This window comes from Peromyscus leucopus, chromosome 3, assembly GCF_004664715.2.
Source record: "Peromyscus leucopus breed LL Stock chromosome 3, UCI_PerLeu_2.1, whole genome shotgun sequence".
NCBI classification, from domain to species: domain Eukaryota; kingdom Metazoa; phylum Chordata; class Mammalia; order Rodentia; family Cricetidae; genus Peromyscus; species Peromyscus leucopus.
In genome coordinates this window covers 148792112-148815325 of record NC_051065.1, presented here as the reverse complement: position 1 = coordinate 148815325, position 23214 = coordinate 148792112, and the positions used below count along the sequence as shown (strand labels likewise).

Genomic DNA, 23214 nt, shown 5'->3' with positions numbered 1-23214 from the left:
AACTGTTTATCATTACTATCACATATTATTCCGCTGTAATGGCTACCATAACAGAAAGCACTATCATGGTTTATTTCATAGAAACTGTCTACTTTCAAAACTCCAATAAAACATTCCAAACTAAGAACATACTATATATAACAAAAAAAAAATGAAGAAAGGTCACAAGAGATAGCAACACTTTAATAATCTTTCTGGCTCCCATGGGTTTCTGGCTGACATATTGTTTCACTAACCTTCTATTGTAGGGTACCAAAGACAGTTAAACTACAAACACCAAGATGGTGCCTACAGCACCTTTGGGGATAAATCTGGCAGGAATGATGCCAGTACCTGGTAAGGAGAACCCAATTTCTTGAGTTCTTATTTTGAACCAGCTCTTTTCATATACTCCAGTTATATCAATAGCAACTCTGTCGAGTCATATGTTATTAGATCTAGATTGGATTATACTATATGAATGCACCAGTATTAGTGAGTTAACAAGCAGAGAATCTGGTATTCAAGTACATGTATGTTAAATGTGTTCATCCTGGCCATGTTATACCAACATATTCTCGTCTAAACTCCCTCCCTTGACTGAGAGTTTTGAAGAGATATAGTGAGGATATTGTATGACTTCTAGGTAAGCCATATCAACTTCAGCTTATATTATCTTTCTCCGGTCACACTTACCTTGAGAGAGGATGAATTTATCGGGAGGAAAGAATTAAGAATGGTGCAAAATCTTATTTTTACATTCCTAATGTAAAAGGAAATGTAAAGTTACTGTGTAAAAGAGGACTGCAGGAGAAGTCTCTGTCATCTGTAGAAAGACGCCTTAAAAGAGAAGAGTCGAGGACCATCTCATGCTGGCTTCTCTTCAGACCATATAAACCTTTTGCCTCTTTAAAAGGCCTTCTTCAAAGAACCAAGAAAAACAATTGGGTCAGAAATCTACAGACTCTTTATGACTAAGGTGAATTCTAGATCTAGCATCTTCTTCAGGAGAGTGAGGGAGAGGACATCTCCAGTGTACATGGATTCCCATTAGATACTTCTTCAATGTAAGGGGGTGATTCATGAAGCGTGTTGATGTGAAGTGGTTCTAAAATCATTATAACAGCAAATGTACAATCACTTCCACCTCACTCAGGCTCACAGCCTTTGTACTGAAGAGTTTTGCTCAGGCTCAAAACTATATCTTCATCCATGAAGCACTTATCACCCAAGCCGTCCTCTGGCTTTCCCATCAGCAGAACGACAATGGCTGTTTCAGGAGCTCCGGGTCTCTGATCAACAATGCAATAAAGGTGAGTCATTCCAGAGCTACTTTTGGATTATCCATTATGAGATGTGTGAGGACAGGGAGACAAGGTTAAAGGGTAGAAATTACCGACAGATCCATCAAAGAACAATAAGACCTAGACATCACCAAGAAAGAGAGGGTAAGTTCATATTAATTGCGATGTAATGACTGGGGTATGGACATTAAAAAGTGATCAGCTCCACAACACAAGAGAAGAAGAATAGCTAATTAATGGAATTCTTAGAACCACTCCGACCTCTCCCTCTTGTCCGTTCACAGGGAGGAGTAGAAGATGAGGTCACCTTGTCTGCCTACGTCACCATTGCTCTCCTGGAGATGTCTCTCCCTATCACTGTGGGTACCACTTCATTTCCTGTGAAAAAGTGCTTCTGGATGCAACACAACCCTGGTCTGTTGTCTGAGACTCGAGCTTCCTAAGCATCAAGTGTCAGCTCCCCTTCTATGCATTGCAAATGTTTCACAGATCCACTTGCTCCATCAAAGAAGAAAGGTTTACATTTTCCCAGGGAGACACTTATATTGTTTCTCTCCCATGACCATCTCTACTCCCTAAAGAATCCTAAAGATATAGTTAATACCAGAGAATTGGTTAATAGTAGATTATTTTTTTCTTTACTTGAGAAATTCATGCATGTACACAGTAACGTGCAATCATATCTACCCCTCGCTATTTCCTCCCTCCAAGTCCCCTCTATAACCTCTTCAAACCATCCTTTCCCAACCTCATGCCTTTTTTGAAAAATATAACCCACTAAGTCCAGCTAGTGCTGCTCATATATTCATGAGTATGGGGCCATTCACTGAAGCATGGGACTTTGACCAGCTGCTGTACTTTTGAAAACTAATGATTTCGCTCTCCCTCCAGAAACTACTAAGTGCCAAGAATGTCTCAGTAGGGGGTGTGATCTGAAGAGCATCTATCCCATCTATGCCAGAATCTTGGCTGGCTTGATCATGTGTAGGCCTTGTGTCTGTGGCCCTGGCTAGTGTAAGCTCACAGTGTGCTAGCCAGGTCATATTCAGCAGTGAGCTTTTCACAGCACCGCCCCCCCATTCTTACGTCCTTTCGGCCACCTCTTCTGTGACGTTCCCAAGCCCTGGTTAGGTGCTATTTCTTCTATGTATAAGAATGAATTGGAAAAACTTCTTTTTCTCCAGCGCCATGCTCTACTTTGTGTGCTTACCTGGGGGTGCCAGAACCTTTGTTCACAGAGCTGTTTCTTTTCTGACCCCCCTTTCATAGCACATTGTTGTCCGGAATGCCCTCTTTTGCCTGGACACAGCCTGGAAGTTAGCAAAGAAAGGAGCCCATGGCAGCCATGCCTATACTAAGGCACTGTTAGCCTACGCATTTGCCCTTGCTGGGAACCAGGACATGAGAAGAGAGATCCTGGAATCACTTGATGAGGAAGCTGTGAAAGAAGGTGAGGGCGCATCTGAGATCTTTCTCCTGCCAACATTGTGGGCGTCAAAAAGTGTGCTGTAGAATGTCCCTACCTTCTTCCTCTTGTAACCTCTGTCCTTCCTGGTACCTGCTATCTATCATCTAGGTATCTATTCCACATAATACCTTTTTAAAATTACACATCAAAAAATAAGAAGCATCAGCTATAGTGGTAAGAAGCCCAGCCTTGGAGATTTGCTCCAAAATGAACTATTTGTGTAAAGCTGGGCCTGGTTCTTCTATAAACAGGGATAATGTTTGCATTGTAGTTGTTGCATTAAGTGAATAACAAATGTAAACACTTCGTGGAGTGTGTGGCATGTGATAAATGTTATAGAAGTATACAGCCTTAACTGGACTGAAATGTCAAATTCACATGTATTCCAAAGGGAATGCATGTCTCTAAGGTTAAGTGCAGTCCTCACTTTAGCTCTGCTCTGGCTACTTCCAAACAATTAAGTATAAATATTTAGTCACTCGTGAGTATCTTTTTCTCACCTCCAGACAATTCCATCCACTGGACAAGACCTCAGAAACACATGCTGCCAGTGGGTTTTTGGTTCCAACCTCAGGCTTCCTCTGCTGAGGTAGAGATGACTGCCTACGTGCTCCTGGCCTATCTCACCATCCAGCCAACTCCAGACGAAGAGGATCTGACTACTGCAATGCTCATCATCAGATGGCTCACAAAACAGCAGAATTCCAACGGTGGCTTCTCCTCCACTCAGGTCAGGGATTGGCCAGAACCTTTGATTTCACCTTCAGTTGGTGAAAGATTTACTAACTCTAAACACACACACACACACACACACACACACACACACACACACACACACACGAGAAAAAAAGACCAGAGATGGCTTGAAGGATTATCAGTATGCAAAGATAAGGAGAAGAAATTCAAAGACAGCTAAAAAAGTATTCTTAGCCTACAGCCCCCCACCCCATCCCGGTATTGCCATGGTCTCCTCATTTCAATAACAAATCCATGTGCCTGCAATAGTACTAAGGCACCAGAAGAAGGAAGAGAACATTACCTATCATTCTTCTTGAAGGCTAAGACTCTTTTGAACTGTTCATGGGAACCATAACTCAGCATTCTTTCCTTGCAAATATGTCCACTGGGTCTCTGTTTAAACTAGACAGTTTTGATGTTCCTCAGACACCTCTTGGTACACAAAAATATGTTTACTAGGAACATAATAGACTGTCTTTACTCATCCAATCTCTCAAGCTCAGCTCTATGTTCATGCATCTAAACAATTCATCAGCATGAGCCCATTAAGAAGCTTCATTTTCAGAGGAAGTAGATGTTAGCATACATCTTCTCTAAGAGAAAAGAGGGTATGGAGAAATACAATCTTGCCCTTTTCTATTGCACTAAAAATAAGGTTATTTTTTCCACAAGAATGAAAAAAATGATTTTATTAAAAATTGCTTTCATGTATTTCTTAGAAATATCCATTTAAGTATGCCCTCCCAGCTCAGTGTCCATGGCATTGAGAACACAGCACAGTGAGGAGGAAGTGAGCACAGGTGGAATTCTGATGAAAGGGGAGAATCAAGTAAGAACAGCAACACATCAGGAGGATGTTTAGAATAAGTGCCCTTTGCTTCCTTTGGAGAAACTGAGGCCTGACTCTAAGCAGTTATAAAAGGCCTTGGATTCTTTCTCATCAGCACAGGAGAAGTTTAATTTGGAAGGGGAGCCAGACCAAGCTCTGGCTGGGGAACAGCAGATAGGATCACAATGGTCAAAAGGGCCACCATAAGTAAATAGCTGAAGCCAATAAAGTATTCCATTCCCATTTACATATATTTTCTGCATCCCGTATCACACACACTTATATAGGGAGAGACAGAGAGAGGTCAATTTGCTGATAAACTTGTAGGGCACACAACCCAAGGCATATATGTGATGTTATGATCCCATTATCCATCCAAAAGTTAGGATCAATCTTTAAAGCTTAAATATCTAAGTGAGGAAAAATACAAAAATAGGAAATCTAAAACCCTTGTGACTGCTAACAGGACTTTGGAAAATTGGAGTTTTCATATCTATATTAGTGTCCCTTTCATTCCATAACAAAATATCTGAGAGTAATTCTACAAAGCACAGAGGCTGATTTAGCTTACAGGTTTTGATGCTGGAAGTCTGGAGAAATGTGAAATAAGGCTCTGGTCCAGGCTGCCCTGCCTGATGGCTTCCTCACCTTCTGGTGGATAGCTGTGGAGGGAAAATATGTGGGAAGACGATATCCTATTTTAAAACAGGAAGCCAGAGATCTGTGTCGGGCCAGGGCTGTTCTTTTTATAACAACCCACTCATAAGAACTCCCTAGGATTCCCACCAGAACATAATCCCTCCCAGGAACAATGAGGTCACTGATTCAAGGACCTCTGTATTAGTTACTAGCCTGTTGCTGGGATATAGCACTATTATCAAGATAACTTATAGAAGGAAGGGTTTGTTTGGCTTATGGTCCCAGACACATCAGAGTCTGTCATGGCAGGGGAAGTGTGGCAGCAAGGGGCAGACATGATGGCAGGAACCAGACACTGAGAGCTCACTTTTAATGTCAAGCACGGAGCAGAGAGCCAAGTGGCAATAACGCAAGGCTTTTTACTCTCAAAATCCACCCCAATGGCATACTCTCCTCCAGCAAGGCCATACCAACCAAAATTCCCTAAACAGTGTCACCCACAGGAGAACAGACAAGTGTCCCAATACATGAGCCTCTGTGGGACACTTTCATTCCAGACAAACCTCCTACTTGCACTGATCCACCTCCAATAGCGACACCATGGAGACTAAGCTTCAAACTTGCGAGCAACAAATTGCTTCCAAACATAGTGAGCTGTGCCATTCCTCTTTCAGGACACAGTGGTGGCTTTGCAGGCTTTATCCAAATATGGAATAGCTACTTTCACAGGAGCTAAGAAAGCTGCACAGGTGACCATCTATTCTACAGATTTATTTTCTACAAAATTCCAAGTGAACAACGGCAACCAGTTATTATTACAGAGGGTCTCACTGCCGACTGTGCCTGGGGATTACACCACAGAGGTGACAGGAGCAGGGTGTGTGTACCTTCAGGTAAGACTTGGGCAGAGAAGGAGGGTCCCAGGCATTGTTCTCCCTGGAAAATCATAACCCAGTAAGCAAATGGCCAAGTCAGAGAAAGAGTCGAGGGAGTTGAGGGGAATTCTGAGGAAAGGAGAAAAATTGATGCCTGTCTTGAATGTTCCATAGACATCCTTGAAATACAATGTCCAACCAGAAGAAAAGGGGTTCCCATTTGCTTTAGTGGTGCAAACTCTGCCTCATATTTGTCATGATCACAAACCTCACACCAGCTTCCAGATCTTACTTAACATCAGGTAAGACTCATTTTCATAATTCGGGGTGGGGGAGGGGGACAGTCCACCTTCTTACTGGAACTTCTCACTAAGCAAAGCTGTTGGACAGTAAACATTTGAATCTGTTTGAAAAAATAAGCTATTCTCTTAAGTTGGTAAAATCAAGTTTCTCAGAAGTGGAGCTCATGTCACCTGTCCTCGTCCTTCAGGTAATTACTTAACTCCTGATAATAAATAAATGAGCAATTTCACGTTTGTGTATTTCTTGAATTCCTTCTATATAATGAAATTATATAGTAATCTTGGTCTTTACAAAAGAAAAACTTCTTGGAAGTCTGAAATCAAAGGAAGTAGTGGCTCATCCATTGTAATTCCACCGTCAATCAGTAAATCTAGTTATCTATAGTATAATCTGTTAGAGAAAACAGCACAGTTGTCCATAGCAGTAGTCACATGGCCACAGCACTTACAAAAATGTATCCACAAGACCCTTGTGGGTTGGCTGGCTACCCTACTCGGGGAACCGTGGAGATAAAGTGAGAATAACAAAAACCTAGTATAGATTGGAGGCCTTGAGGGCATGTCACCTGTGAAGCTTCCTTAAAACACAGATCTGAGTCCACATACTTAAAATTCTGATTCCAGATCTGATCTCTATGGATTTACTAAGTTCTATACAAATTCCAATACATAGAAAGTGTTCCAGGATCCTTGGAAAGTCTTATATATACTTTGTGGAATCATGGAATATTCAATATATAGACATAGAAAAAGAATATTAAATAATACAGGAAAACCTAAGTCTTCCTTCCCTGGATCTTCAGTTACATTGGAAGCCGTTTTAACTCCAACATGGCAATTGCTGATGTGAAGATGGTGTCTGGCTTCGTCCCCTTGAAACCAACAGTGAAGATGGTATGTTCACTATAATCCAAGGATAGCACATTTCATTTTATATGTTATTCATTAGCAGACCAAGGTCATATTTATTAAAGCACTACTATATTAGGTCTTAAAGACTTATGCCTTCTCCAAATGAAGTGTTTATGCTTGTGTATGTAGCATTGTTTAGATATCATGGCTACCAGGGAAACTTGTTATCTTTTTTCTCTTTATTTTCTTATTTTAATTAAAATACATTATTTTCTCCCTTCCCTTTCTTCCCTCCAACCTCTCCCACATTCCCCCTTTACTCTCTCTCAAATTCTTGGCCCCTTTTTCTTTGTTATTGTTACATATTTTTATGTATATGTATACATATATAAACACATAAATATAGAAATACAACTTGCTAAGTCCATTTCCTGTTGCTTATGTGTATATGATTTCATAGTTGATTATTCATTGATGGATAACCAGTTATGGGGCCCTTTGTCCCTTTCAACAGTTGTCTAATTGCTTAGATCTTAGAATCTTAAGGAGATAAAGCATGTGAATATCAACTAACGAAATAATAAGAAAATGACTGATGTCATAAACATCTGTAACACAGATGTTAAGTGAAAATGAAATTGTTTTAAGTTAGAGGGAAAAAAACAAGGAAAAAGATCTCCTTCGTGAATAAATAAAATGTTACTTGAACCTTGAACAATGAGTAATTCCCTTTCTTCAGATACATCAGCTTTACAAGTGCACCATATGCCACACTAATAGTATGCCCTTCATCCAAACTACCTTTCATTTTCACTTTTACTTTTTTATCCATAAGGGACCTTTGAAGAAATTCTACCCTCGGTATTTTGATAATAATTTTATTTTCCCTGGATTCTCCAGGGATTTCATCTATTTATTAACATTTGTGATGTCTCCATTTTCTCCAGCTTGAAATATCTATGGATGTGAGTCGGACAGAAGTCAGCAATGATCACGTCTTGATTTACATGGAGAAGGTGAGAGCCCTAACTGTCTGGTGCAAAACACGTAGAATAGAATCCTCCAGGAGCTGTCTGGAAACTGAGTGTATGTATTATAGAGTCATCACCTCAATGCTAGAGATATGAGAATTCTAGTATCACAGTGGCTGCCCCCTCTTTGGAGATATTCCATCTGAGACTATGAGTAAAAATGCCACATGATATTCCTGGGGTATGAATACTTCCAGGGACCTGAAAGACATTCTCCATAACAGTTTTCATTATATCAACCAGTTAGCTTGGAGATACTGAGTAATGCAGGGAAATGATTATTGTGATCAGTCAGTCATTACATTATCATCTTCATCAACAGTATAAAAGGAGAAAATGGCATCAATCTCAGCTGGCACTTGGACCGCATAATAGTAAAACACCAATCTACCCCATGGACTAATAATCGAGAAGATAGGTGCAGTAGCATAGTTATTCAGACCTCTGTAGAGAGGAATTTCAGTTGACAAAGCAGCAGTGATTCATCTTTTATAGTTCATCTTTATAGTATCTGTATTTTTACAAAATGGAAAGGCAAAACTATACTAAAACTCTGAAATTTAAAAGAAGATATAATAGGTAGTTAACAGAAAGCTGGAGTGCACACAATACACACACACACACACACACACACACACACACACACACACACACACCATGAACAGAGCCATGTGCTGGTGTTGATTAATTCAGCAGTTCTCAACCTGTGAGTCATGACTCCTTTGGAGGTCAACATATCAGATATCCTACATATCAGACATTTACATTCTGACTCATAACAGTAGCAAAATTATAGTAACGAAGTAGCAATGGAATAATGTTATGGTTGGGGGTCACCACAACATAAAGAACTGTATTAAAGGATCACAGCATTAGGAAGGTTGAGAACCACTGGATTGAGGCCTATGTAGTGATGAAGTTTTGTTAGATATTTAAGAAGTAATTTTTCTCATTTACTCTGAGGCTTTCTACACCATGCACCACACTGTTAGCAGATAAAGCCCCCACCCCCTAAGGCCCTAATCAATACTTATCTGTTTATTCAAAGTGAGAAGAAAGCTCCCAGGAAAGTCATTGAGCTCCTTTTGATTTCCAGGTGTCAAGTGAAAGGATAAACTTGTCCTTCATGGTTCAGCAAGATATTCTAATAAGAGACTTGAAGCCAGCCATAGTGAAGGTCTATGATTACTATGAGAAAGGTGAGTGTGAGCTGCCTAAACAGAGAAATCCAACTTCCGATCACAGGACTCAAGAATGTGTTGGGTGACTTGTTAGCACTGGCTTCTCATCACTTAGTGTTGTCTCCATCAGGTTGGATACTTGACTTTTTAATCTCCTTACTTCTGTGGGAGAAAGCACATTTTAAATATATCAACCAGTAAAACCAAACAGCTGCACAGTTAACTTCCTGTTGGATAGACCAATTGTAGGACAATATGAGATTTAAGGACATATAACAACTGACTGTCAAGAATCTGGAGTAAAAGAAAATGTGGCTCATTGTACCTGGAAGGATGCCCAAGGCGGCAAAAAGTGCATCAGGGGAATGACATGGGCATTTCTGATGCAATCGCCGATGCTCATAGTGACCTCACATAATGGTGTTTCTTTCTATTTTCTCTTTCTCTCAGAGGAGTTTGCAGTTGCTGAGTACAGTGCTCCTTGCCACAAAGGTAAACGATTCATACTCCTGTAAAGGATAGCCAGAATTCCTCTGGTTTGTCTCCCAAATTTCCTCCTCCAAGAAAGTCTACATAAACATTCTTCTTAGAAATCATTTTGCTTATATTGCATATTATTATAGAAAAACATGTGTTGGAGAGGCCTGGTGCCTCTTCAACTCGCAGCTAGTTTGCAGCATTGCTGGCTGGGTAATTATCTGTAATGGGTCTCGTTTCCTCCTGCATTCATTGAACTGTCGTGGATTCCACCCTATTTATACTTAGAGGCAGGGACATCGCTTGCTCATGGAAACCCAAGTCCATGTTAATGTTCTTTTCTTTTCACTACTACAGATTATCAAAATGACTGAGGACACCATGAATAAAGTGTTTTGCCGAAGTCCTGTTCTTAGGACTTCCTAAGAAAGACATTGTTGTTGTATTTTCAAAGAACTGATAAATAAAACATTTTTTCCTATGTATTAGTCATCATTCTCTCATTCATTCAGTCATCATTTTTTACATTCCCATGCTTCCATATCTAATACTCAATAAAAACTAAAAATGGAAGAAATTCAGAATACCAAAAAGTGATACAGTGATATTGGTTTGAATAGGCTTCATGGGGTGGGGATGGGGCAAAAAATATTGGATCATAGCTAGGAGAAAGTGAAATATGTTTGTTTGTAGGAATGCCTTAAGGAAGAGCCAAAGAGTATATTTTTATGAACTAATAAAAGACTCACTTGATCAGAAATATAAAGTTGGATACATTTTATTGAAAAATAGCCTCACTGCTTGGCATTTATGTGTTCCATGAAAGGATAAAATCTGCCAAGGAGTAGTGAGAGTGGCCCATCCATTAACCTTGACTCTCAGATTCCACAGTGGATGGCTTCTGAGACTGAAGTTGCGATCCATGTAGATGCGAGTTGAGTATTCTCAGAAGGAAGACTATATATATGACTCAAGTCCACGTGGGGGGGGAGTGCGGGGGTGTGTGTGTGATATACCTGCAGCTCCTGGGTCACCAAGTCAGGCTGAAAGGATAAAAACAAAGTCAAGGGGGTGTTAGCCAGAGCAAACAGAGCTCTCACAATGTCTAGTCTCTTGTGCTCCCCTCTTTTCCTTCCTTAGTTTATTTTTCTTGCATTCAATGTTTAAATCACTCTTATGTGAAAGGGTACACAGAAGCTTTCAGAGATTGTAGGGGAAAGCTGAAGGACATTACGACAGAAGAATCCAGAGGTAAGACACTGGAGGCAATCCTGGCCCCCTAGCCTTAATTGGACATGAAAATGACAGTGTTTACTTTGGCAGGAGGTGAGTGGATGTGGTATAAACTGACACCATGAAAGGACTTTGAAATGTAATCAATCCTCAGTTCTGTTTCCAGGATAAACACACAAAAAAAGAACAATCATATTTGTAAGAAATCACGCTGTAAGCACCTCACAGCTTTAGTCCCTTTCTCTTTGTGTGGGACTCATAATTGAAAATGTGTTTTCAGAGAGTGCTTGTGGCAAATCATTAGCTGTCAAACCTAGTCCAAAAGGTTCATTCCTGAAATACCAATTGTTTGCTTTGCGTCTAGGAAGAACGGGATTATTGGATAGCCTATGAAACTGAAGGAAACAAGGCTGCAGTAAACAGCTGTGTACGTTTCTCTATGCCAGACTCAGAAAGATGAATACCACACAGGGAAGAAGGGTTCTGTGGTGATATTTTGTTGTACTCTAGTAAAATTTACCTAAAGACCAGAGGACAGAGCCAGCCAGAGTTAAACATAGAGGCCAGGCAGTGGTGGCACACACCTTTAATCTCAGCTCTTGAGATCTCATGCCTTTGCTACCAGTATGTGGGAAGCACACATGCCATTAATCCCAGCACTAGGAAGGTTGAGACAGGAAATGAAATGGCTGGGCAGAGAAAGGAACATAAGGCATGAGGAGACCTTTCGGCTGAGGACTCAGAGGCATCCAGTCTGAGGATTCGTGGAGACAAGATTGGCTGAGGAGTTGGCAAGTGGCTATGGTTCATTTCCTTTGATCTTCCAGCCTTTACTCCAATATCTGACTCCAGGTTTTTATTAAAAGACCATTTAAGGATTCATGCAATATTGAGAGCCACTGGTAGCAATAGTCCATGAGAGTATACAGCAGTGACAGCTAGTGTTCAGAAGGTCAACCTATCAGAACTAAGGGTTCTGTAGAGGAAACCATCATACAAGGCCTTTTGAATGAACTGGCTCTCTCTTGTTGTAAACTTTTTGCGCAATAACAGCTATGATTCTCCCCATTTACTGTGCGTTTCCATGTTAATGTGTACATGTAATCTCATGATTGCATCTCATTGTGGATAGTCTAGAAGATGGTTTACTAAATATGTTTCATGCTAGGTCTACTGTTCCATGTGGACTGCAGACACTTAGAGGTCTTACTCTCCATCCTTAGTCACTGACAAGGTAAATATTGGCCAGACAAAGTGTCCTCATAGAACTTTCACAGAGTGGAATTGCAGGTGCCTGGCCTTGTTAGAGCAAAACTCTTCTGAATTATAGTGAACCAGAAATGATAGTGCAGATGTCTGGCCTTGGTATATCGTAGTCCTTCAAGAGATCAATAGCACCTATGTTACCCTAAACTTCCTCCACCAGCACCTCCCCACTCTGATTCAAATAACAACACTTTGTATTTATTTCTACACTAGTTTTTAATGCAAGATTTTAGGCTCAGTAGACTAATTATATATAGGTCCTTAGATTCAGGTGACTAACAGAAAAAGGCTGTTAACTGACTAACCATATCTGGTTATTATTAATCACATAAAATAGCAAACATATTCTTTGCCTTTTCCTTAAATCTCTCATTGGTTTAATTTCTTTCTTTGTAACCTTTGTAGCCATCCCTTTAAGAGATAGCCAGAATTTCTTACAATCTACAGCTGTTGTCAATCACCAATTAAGTTGACCAAGTCTTTGCCAAATGTGACTCCTATCAGAATACTTGTCCCTGAGAGTTTACTTTGTAGTTTTTACTAACAAGTTGTTAATGAATGGACGTGTGTGTGTGTGTGTGTGTGTGTGTGTGTGTGTGTGTGTGTGTTTATATGCGTGCTTGGGGGAACAAAGAAGGACAGAAGATGGAAAACACCTAGATAGAGATGAAAGAGCAGGAAGAGAATTGATTGAGAAGAACAGAGATGAGAACGGAAATGGAAAAGAACTAGGTAGAATGATGAGAGAACAGCAGAAGGGACTGAGAGCAGGAGGGACCGAGAGGAGCTAAGTATGAGAACAGAAAAGAAACTGTGTAGATAGAATTGACTTAGAAGAATAAAATGCATGGAGTAATGAACTCAGTATGCTTAGATTCATTGAATATCCCTCAGATTAGAATCCTTAGCCACTTGTAGCATCTGTTCTGGACCCTGATAGAAATCCCCTCAAGGCAGCCACTTGAGGGGAATTTGTTAGTGCAACAGGGTTCTTCTACTTCTATGCCCATGATTTGCCATGATATTCAGTCTTCCATTTAAGCCATTTTCTGGGTGAGGCTTCCGATTAAGATTTCTTTTTGTTTAACTTACTCAGTTGTTCATATCCAAAATTTCAAGTTTATTATTATTTCCAGTATTTCTGCCTCTTAATTGTACTTTTCTTTCTTATGCTGTATTGCCTTCCTTATTTCATTTTTCTGTTACCGCACTCAGAAGGCTGAAGTAAGGGAGACTGCCTGCCTCAGGCCAGTCTGTGCCTTCTGGCTAGAACGCAGAAGGAAGAAGGGAGGGTGAGTGAGAAAGCAAAAAGCTTGCGGCTAGTCTCAAGGAACAAAAGCAGCAAGACAGAAGGAGGCAGAGTCCAAAGAAAGAACACACCATGAACACTGGGCTCGGGCACTGAGCTGATTTGCATACAAACAGGGATTCTAGGGGTACCCGTGAAATACAGCTGCCAGGAAAATCCTCCCTTCTCTGCCTTCCACCAGAACAGCTGCAGGAGGCCATTTTGAAGAAGTCTCTGCTACTCCACAACTATTGTAGAACACCATACAAGAGGGAGTTTGTTTATTGGGGAAGGGGAGAGCAAGGGCGCAGAGACCAGCCTCTGAGGGAGAAGTGGCGGGTCCACCTTTTATAAGGGGATGCAGTACATGTGCACAGAAACTACATAGCAACATAGCGGATGATGTATTCTGAGGACCCCGAGCTGGCCAGCGTGATGCCTGAATGCTGATAAGCACAGGCACGCAGGGAAGACATACCCTGCCACGTCCCAAGGGCAGGCCAGCATAATGCCTGAATGCTAACGGTCTTCCTTTCTGTTTGTTATAAAAGGTGAGGAGTTGGGAAGGGGTAGCAGGTGAGGCGGGAGTGAGGATACCGAGTTCTGAAGACCGCTTCCTGCTGACCTGGGCGGTGTTGGTCATCCCTGCTGACCTGGGCGGTGTTGGTCGTCTTTGGGAGACCCGAGAAAGCGGGGGGCACTGGCCACGTCCTGAGGTAGCTGGTTGTTTCACTGCTGTCTAGGTTCTGTGGAACCATCTGGTACAGCTTGGACCTGGCAAGAGGCTGACAGGGCAGAAGATAAAGTTATGTTTAGGGGAATTTTTTTTTCCCTTAGGTCCTGGTAGTTGATGGTGGAGAGTCCCAAGGTCAGGGGAGGGTGGGGACAGTACTTCCCTAGGGTGCATCTGACCTGTTCGAGGTGAATCCAAGTTGACTCCCTGGAGCTTAACAAGAATTTTTGAGTTTACAAAAAGAGGTAAGTTTTAGGCACATTAGCATTCCCATTGTTTATAATCTGTATAGAAATCCACATGGAGAAAAGGAAGCAACCAAAGGGGATTTTAAACCCTGAGCTTGTGGCTATGATAATATAGTTGTATAGTATAGTATTTGTTCTTTGCCAGAGCGAGATTAATGGCTTATCAGAATTCCACTGTTTAATGTTAAGGCTGTGAACAGTAGCATAGCACGAGAGAGAAATCTGGAACATGTTGCATTCTTTTATATATCTCAAATCACTTTTTTCTTATCACCACTGAAACTTTACCATCTTCACCGAAACAAACCTTAAAGCACCTGTTCCTTTCCATCACCATGGCATCACCTTGACACCCAGGAGACACAGGTCGTTGGTTGCTGAGGGCAGTCAATAGTTAAGAAGTTACAATGAAATCTGTTCTGTGAGTCTCCTTTTTTTTTAAGTCTGGATGATGTGGATATCTCTGGGGTGCTGTTGTGTGGTGATATATTGTGTATCAAATAAAGCTGGCTCTGAGGATCAGAGGACAGAGCCAGCCACTAGATTAAACATACAGGCCAGGCAGTGGTGGCACACACCTTTAATCCTAGCACTCAGGAGGCAGAGAGCCATCTGGATCTCTGTGAGTTCAAAGCCACCCTGAACTATATGAGATTGAGAGTCAGGCAGTGGTGGCACACACCTTTAATCCCAGTACTTGAGAGTCACAAGCCTTTAATCCCAGCACTTAAGATCTCGTGCCTTTGCTGCCAGTATCTGGGGAACACACACGCCATTAATCCCAGTACTGGGAAGGAAGTGAAATGGCTGGGGGGAGAAAAGCATATAAGGACCGTGGAGATGGGAACTAGAGCCCCTTTCGGCTGAGGACTCAGAGGCTTGCAGTCTGAGGATTTGTGGAGATAGGATCTCACCTTCCATTCGGCCTAAGAATTTGGTAGTGGTGAGAAGTTTTTCTAGTGGCATGTTCCTTTGTCTCTCTGATCTTTCAACATTTACCCCAATATCTGGCTCCAGGTTTTTATTATAAGACCTTTAGGAATTTGTGAAACACTGTTGTTTCTTACCCACCTGACTTGTTTGGTGGTCTTTATGCCTCCAGCTCTGTGGCTAATGCTTGGCAGTCCTGTAACAACAGCTAATTAGTTGTTTGACTAGAGAAATTTGAATGTGTCATTGGAAATACATAGAGAAGAAATTGATGAAGCAGGGTGTGATTAGTAGAGACAGGAGAATGAAGAGAGGAGTCAGGAAGGAAAGCATTCTCTTCCATGTGTGATTCTCAGTTTGGTAGAGTTGAGTATGACTGCTGGGTGAAGCCTCATTCTTCTGGAATTGGGAACAAGACAGTTGATCTCATTCTCTGAAAGTTAAGGGAGCAGAGTCCTATTGGGGTTGATGTGTATGAAGAAAAATGATCTGGAGATGAGGAATTAAAGGGCTTGAGATGAGATAAATGAATCCAGTGAGAGAGGCCCTCAAGCTTAGCAGCTGTGGGAGTTACAAGAATTCCCTTGAAGGGACCCTGCCATTTAGGGGAGAAGGGGGGCGGGGCTAGAGGAGAGAGAAGGACTTGGTCCCCAGTGTTGATTAGGGATGGACAGGGGTTGGCACATGGTCAGGGTAGGGAGTGGTCAGTAAAGTTAAATAGGTTCATTTAAGCTATAAGAACAGTTAGCAAGAAGCCTGCCATGGCCATACAGTTTATAAGTAATATAAGCGTCTGAGTGATTATTTTATACATGGATTGTGGGACTGCAGGGCTTGGTGGAACCTGGAGAGAAGCTCTCCAACAACAAATGGCGCCCAACAGCTCAAGTTTCCACCTTAAACCTGAGAATATTTAATAACCAACTCTAAACAGAGCCAAAAACAGGTTCCTGCTTCATGTCTCATACGGTCAGCTAGATGACGCAAAACGCAGGTTAAAACACTGGCGGGTTCCTGGTGTGTGCGTTTGACCAACAGTATGGCAGGAATGAGGCATCTGCCAGCGGCACATTACACTGTGTGGTAGATTTAGTCTTTACTAGTATTAAAAAAAAAAAAAAAAAAAAAAAAAAAAGAGGTTTCTGGGCCATACGCTGCTTTGATAAAAGCATAGACCCACTATTTCTGAGACTTGATGACTCCCAAGCTGGAGAAAACGTACTACCGCCATGTTAAAAGGCTGAAGTGGGCGGAGCCAGCAGCCACAGCACCATTTCAGGCTTAGAAGGCTACAGTTTAAAGCAATAAGTTCGCAATAGGACTGATTCAGATGAAATAGTTTATAATGCATGTAAAAATGTACGTAGGCTTAAAAGACAAAAAAATATACCGTTATATAAACAAATAGTATCTAAAAATAAAGTGTTTAAAAAAACAGTAAAGGTAATAAGCCACATAAAGATGGCTATCACACAGAAAATCTGGATTATGTTGTCTTTGATATTCGTAACTAAAGAAAAACATTTGATTGTAAAAGCTGTTCAGTTATGCCAAAATGTAAATTTTAAAGGAACCTTGACTTCAAATTTTGGAACCTGGAGAGAAGCTCTCCAGCAACACTCCTGAGTTCAAATGGTGAGATTGAAAGGGGTTGCTTGGGAGCCTAAAAAGAGCCAGAAGCAGGAGCTTTACTCAATCTAGGTGATGTTCCCTTGGCATTTTAACAACAATGTTTTTTAAGAAGTGGTTAGTTTGTTCTGTCTTTCCTAAGGACTGTGGGTGGTATGGGGTATGAAAATGCCAAGGAATGCTGGGGACTTTGATGAGGTTTGGCAAATCTGGAAGGTGATTTCAGGGCCGTTGTCTGACTGGAGGAAGGCAAGGATTCCAAATCAGAGAATAATCTCCTGGAGAAGGAGGTCAGAGACTGTCTGAGCCCTTTTGCTAGTGATTGGGAATGCCCCACCCAGCCTGAGGATGTTTTCCACTAGGACCAGGAGATACTTAGCTCTTCTGACTGTGGGCATGTGGTAAAGTCAAGCTGCTCGTCAGTCCCTGGGAGCGATCCTCTGGCCTGGTGGGTAGGAAAAGGAGAGCTGCAGCATCTGAAAACGGGGTCTGACATTTGACAGATTTTAAAGGGGCAGTAATAGTTCTTAAGAAATGCAAGTCCTCAGGGGTGGGCTGGAGGTGGGTCTTGACAAAGTGAGACAGAGTCTGGCTGTTAGGATGAAAGAGTTGGTGTAGGTAGGACAGATTTTGTCAAGTGTCGGGGGGCGACAGTGGGGGTGTGGGTCATAGTGCACGGATTCTCTGTAGTGGGTGAGGTGAGTCTGGGCCTAGTCAGCTCAGAAATTTCCCTTAGAGAGGATGGAGCTGTCAGTCTAATGAGACCAGCAGTGAATAATTCCTAGAGCTGTGGAGAGATGGGAGGCTTTTAACATGGCCATAATTTGACCTGAGTTAGTTATGAAACCTTCTTTCATTGTAAGTAGCTCATGCTCATTCCAGATGGCAGAGGGGGACAGGAGGATATAAAAAACACATCTGGAGTCTGTGTAAACATTTCAGAATTGTCCTTGTGCCGATCGGAAGCCATGGGTGAGAGGTATTAGTTCAGCCTGTTGGTTAGTAGTGTGGGCGGGGAATGCCTGTGCCTCTGCCACCTCAGTATCTGACACTATGGCATAGTCTGCTTTTCAGGTCCCCTCATGTAAAAAGGAGCCTACATCTGTGTACCAGGTATAGATGGCGTGAGTCAATGTACCCTCCTGCATGTGTAAGGAAGGGATGGGGCAGTAGTTTCTCTAGGGTTTCAGTGCAGGAATGAGATGGGGAGTGGTCAGCGTTTGGTCAAGGCAGAAAGTTTGAGATACTGAGGGGAGGGGGCAAGATCGGAAAGGAAGTGTGGTATCTTCTGTTAGTGCCACCTAGAGACAAAGAACCTGGGAAGGAGGTAGAGTGTGTAAGCCTTTGTAAGTTAAGAGATGGGACAGGTTGTGGGAGGAGAAGATAATGGTGGGTGACTCAAGGTTAGTTTTTTTGATTCACAAGTAAGAAGATCAGCAGCTGCTAAAGCATGTACATAGGGTGCCCATCCCTGGGTGATAAGGTCTAGGTTTTTGACAGGTATGCTATGGGTACAAAGGAAGGTCCCAGTTGTTGGCCTAGGACCCCAGGGGCATATCCCTCTTTTTCTGTTACATAGTGGGAGAAGGGATGAGTTAAGTCTGGGAGATGAAGTACTGGGGCCTGAAGGAGGACCTGCTGGAGCTTCTGAAAGGGCTTAGTAATGGGAGTGAGGGGCTCATGTGAGGGACCAAGGGCTGCCTCATATAAGGGGTGGGCAAGGAGGGAAAAAGAGGGGATCCAGGAACGTAAGAAGCCAGCTATTCCTAGAATGATAAAATCTCCTCTTTAGTAGAGGGGACTGCAAGAGACTGGATTAGGTGTTTTCTATCAAAGGTTAATGACTTTGCATGTTGGGTTTATGGTTAGTCCCAATTAGGTGACCTGAGGAGTGGACAGTTGTATCTTGGAGGGTGAGACTCTATAACCCCAGCTAGACAAGAAATTTAGAAGAGCAGAGGTCTCAGTTTGGCTAATTTGTAGGGATGGACTGCAGAGGAGAAGGTCATCTACATAGTGTATGAGTTTAGATTTGGGGAGAGACAGAGTAGATCAGAAGCCAGGGTCTGGCCAAATAGGTGTGGGCTGTCCTGGAACCCCTGGGACAGGACAGTCCAAGTGAGCTGAGTAGAGAGTTGGGTGTCAGGGTCAGTCCAGGTGAAAGCAAAGATGTTTTGAGACTGAGTGCTAAGAGGGATAGACAAGCAAACATCCTTGAGATCCAGAACTGAGAAATGGGAAGTTCCTGAGGGGATAGTGGGGAGGAGTACATAAGGGTTAAGCACCATAAGATAGAGGGGACCACTGCAGAATTAATGAGCTGGAGGTCTTGAATCAGGGGGTAGGACCCATTAGACGTTTTAACTGCAGATGTAGGGGTGTTAAAAGGAGATGTGGGATAAAGTAGTTTTTTTTCTTCGAAGGTCAGAGATGATGGGTTTAAGTTCCCTAAGACTCTGAAGTGAGAGTGGATACTGGGCTTGAGTAATGTACTGGGTAGAGCCCTGTAATGGGACGATAAGGGGGGAATGGTGTCGAGCACAGAGGGGCTTGGGGTGTCCCAGACTTAGGGGTCCACCTGGGAGGCTGGCCGAGGAAACAACATGTTGGAACCAGTAGGGTGAGTGGCAAGGAGGAGGAGGAGAGGGGCTGCTGGCAAGTTTGGGGTCAGGCGAATGGCGGGGAGCAAAAGAAATAGAAGCTCCCAGCTGGGCGGTGGTGGCGCACACCTTTAATCCCAGCACTCGGGAGGCAGAGCCAGGCGGATCTTTGTGAGTTCGAGGCCAGCCTGGGCTACAGAGTGAGTTCCAGGAAAGGCGCAAAGCTATGCAGAGAACCCTGTCTCGAAAAACCAAGGGGCATGGGGCCAGTCAACAGCCCAATGTCCCTCTTGGTGACACTTTGGGCCCAGGTAGCACGCAGGGATTAGGGCAAGCCTGGACCCAGTGACCCTCCTGACCACATTGAAGCAGGGACTCAGTGGTCCTCAAGCCCCAGGGAGCAAGGGAGTGTGAACAGTTGCTGAAGCTGGTCAGATGGCCTTGGCCAGCATTTGGTATTTTTGTTTATGAGCTTTTTCATCTCTCCCATGGTACACCTTAAAGGCCAGTGCTAAGACTTCTGCCTATGGGGTTAGGAGCCTTTTCTCCAGATGTTCAAGCTTGACCCTAATGTTGGGGAGACTCTAGGAAAATAAATAGATCTTAAGGAATTTTGAAAGACCATCTTACCCTGTTTTGGTAAGGTTCAGCAGTCACTTTTCCTTGTGTCCTGCTTGTCCAGAAAGGACAGTGTACATACTGTCAGCAGTCAAGGAAAGGACAGTTCTTTGCCCAGCAAGCCATTTTGTACCAAGAAGAAGACAAGCTTCCATATGGAGTGTCCTTGAAGCCCAACATTGTCTCAGGATCAGATCAGTGCTGCCAGGAGCAATCCTGTCTCATGTCAACAGAATTCTAAGTTATCAAAATATTTACATGCCATATTCTCTATGTCTATGAATTATTTGAAGATTACCTATCCATCTGACATATGTTTCTGTAAATCTGGACAACCTAACTAATATAACTATAGAAATGGCAAGCATGAGTGACTATAGTTCTATAAATCTTATCCACCAAAATAACTTAAGGACTAAGGCTTCACATTAACAAGGTAAACCATCTGTAAGCAGATGTATTATATAAGGACAATGACCTCAAAATTGTGACAATACACAAAATATCTTAAACAGAGGTAGAAATGTATAGTGTAATATGCAATATGACAATAATATCCTTAATATGTATCAATATACAAAATATCCTAAACAGAGGTAGAACATATATACAGTATGATAAATATAATACTACACTTGTATCAATATACAAAATATTTCAAACAGAAGTAGGAATATGTGTACAATACAACAAATATAGTTTTGTATTTGTATCAATATACAAATTATCTTAAATAGGAATATAAGAATGGTTTAAATTTGTATCAATATACAAGAATCCATATCTGTGCAAATTATCTAAGGCTGATATCTTACTGAATTAGTTTACTAGTAAATACAATAATCTACCTTAATATCCTATACCTATCCATTCCCCTTTTTCTTTTCTAAAGGAGAATACTGAGTCCAAATTTTATTGTTCCACCCCCAACCCTATAACCATCCATCCATAACCCTGAGAAAAATAAAACCTTTGGGAGAGGGGGGTTATTTTCTTAGAATTGTTTCCTTCTGTTTAGGGAGTTGACAGTATCTCTGTGGGGTCCTGTAAGAAAGCTTAGATTGTTAGGTCTCAATAGGACTAACTGTAGAGTCTGCAGCCAGTCTCAGTAATGGATAAGATTTCTGAGATTCTGGTTAGAAGTGTAGTGTGATGGACATCTCATCTTAGAACTGTCCTGAAGAGTTTTCAGTCCAAAACTGATCATTGAGTAATGTTCTTAGGTACCATGGCATCTTTCTGGACAGAGTAGAGTCATTGTTGTGGGGGCCCATCTTCCTTTTGGAGACGTCAGAGATTACTATTGGGAAGATTTATTTTCCCTGTGGAAAACTTTGATAATATCAAAATGGAAAGTTTGGATTTAAAGATGATATGACATGTAAGGAAGGATTCTGAGAAATCAAGAATAAGCATGGAGAAAAATAGAATCTTGATAACAATGGTGCTTAGATTATTGATTTTCTTTTGTCTCACACCAGTTGGCTCTTCCAATATGAAACAGAAGAATCTCTTGATTTTTTTTTTCTTTTAACAATATGCTTGTGTTTAGAGAAGGAGAGAGCCACATTCCAACTCTAAAGCCAGCTTGATTTATAATTGAATCGGAACCACAACTATTCTAGAGTTAAAGAGATATTGATGTTAGGCAGTGGGATATTACCCTGCAGAGTATATTGGTACCAATAGGTTCTTCCCTTCTGCTGTAGACATCTGAGTGTCTATGGCCTTATGATTTCTGGAAAATGGGTATTTTTATTATCCTGTAAAGACAAAAAACAGAACCCTTCCCCAGCCTTTGTTTGTTGAGTTTTTTTTCTTATAACTTGTAGAGTAGTCACATTGGTGGATGAGCTATTACTTCTCTTCATCAAGGGGTTTTTCCTGTTCTAAGTGAATTTTTATTAATTTTGTTGGTGTCCATAGCTTTTCTTCTGCAGAAACAAAAGCAAAACCTTTTCCCCAATGTAGGACATATACTGGTTTCCATTCCAAGGTCAACACATCTTTGAAGTAAACTAGTTGGTTTAGCTCTGTTGTCTAGTGTCTCTCCACAGTTTGTTCCTTTTTCATCAGCATTGAGAAAATTCAAGGTTAATAAAGCATTATGTAATCTATTTCAAGGAGTCATTGTTACCTGTTGTTGTTTATTTAGCATATCCTTTAAAGTTCTTTTCAATCTTTCTATGACTGTTTGGCCTGTGGGATTGTGTGGTATAACTTTTACATGCTTTATATTGTAATAAGCAAAAACTGACTAATTTTATTTGAGATATATGCTGAAACATTGCCAGTCTTAATTTGTACAGATATTCCCATGATGGCCATAACTTCTAATAGATATGTAACCACAGAGTCAGCCTTTTCAGAACTCATTGGAGTTATCGATTGAAATCCTGAATAGGTGTCAATGCTATGGTGTACATATTTTAATCTTCTGAATCCTGCGAAATGAAACACATTCATCTTCCAAATTCCATTTCTTCATATACCTTTTGGTTTGGGGGTCTGTGAAAGGTCCCCTGAGGCATTTCCTGCTGGTAAAGGGTTGCCTCGTGTATCTCTTGTTGATCTACATTCATTGTTCCAATGTCGGCCTTTGCCATATCTTCTGCATAATCCAGAAGGTTGGGGTCTCCCATTTGGGTTATTCTAGAAGGAGTATTGCTTCTAGGAGCACCCTGTATACAATTTCTTCTCATATGACCTAGTGTATCACAGTTAAAACATTTGGTAACTCAAGGCCTCCTTCCTCCTCTGGAAATTGCCTCTTCTATCCAAGCCTCATTACCATAGTTAAGAGACTCAACACCATTTGTATATTGAATCCATTCCTCCAATGGTGTGGACCTGACCATTAAAGGTGTAAATATTCTTTTACATTCTTTATTAGCATTATCAAAAGCCAAAGATTGAGGATTGAGTTAATACTTCTCTCTCTCTCTCTCTCTCTCTCTCTCTCTCTCTCTCTCTCTCTCTCTCTCTGGATTTTTG

The 23214-nt window shown here is 41.6% G+C and overlaps 1 protein-coding gene across 1 annotated transcript in view; it reads left to right on the top strand.

Annotated features, from left to right (window-relative positions):
- LOC114700719 (alpha-2-macroglobulin-like) overlaps positions 1-10160 on the top strand; it is a 50064-nt gene extending 39904 nt beyond the window's left edge. The window contains 12 exon segments of the mRNA XM_028880404.2: positions 249-336; positions 1136-1292; positions 1568-1642; positions 2553-2733; positions 3258-3481; positions 5632-5850; positions 6007-6134; positions 6938-7028; positions 7934-8002; positions 9114-9216; positions 9649-9690; positions 10033-10160. Coding sequence (XP_028736237.2) covers positions 249-336; positions 1136-1292; positions 1568-1642; positions 2553-2733; positions 3258-3481; positions 5632-5850; positions 6007-6134; positions 6938-7028; positions 7934-8002; positions 9114-9216; positions 9649-9690; positions 10033-10049 — 1394 coding nt within the window. The 3' untranslated portion in view covers positions 10050-10160.
- Positions 10161-23214: the final 13054 nt, after the last annotated feature.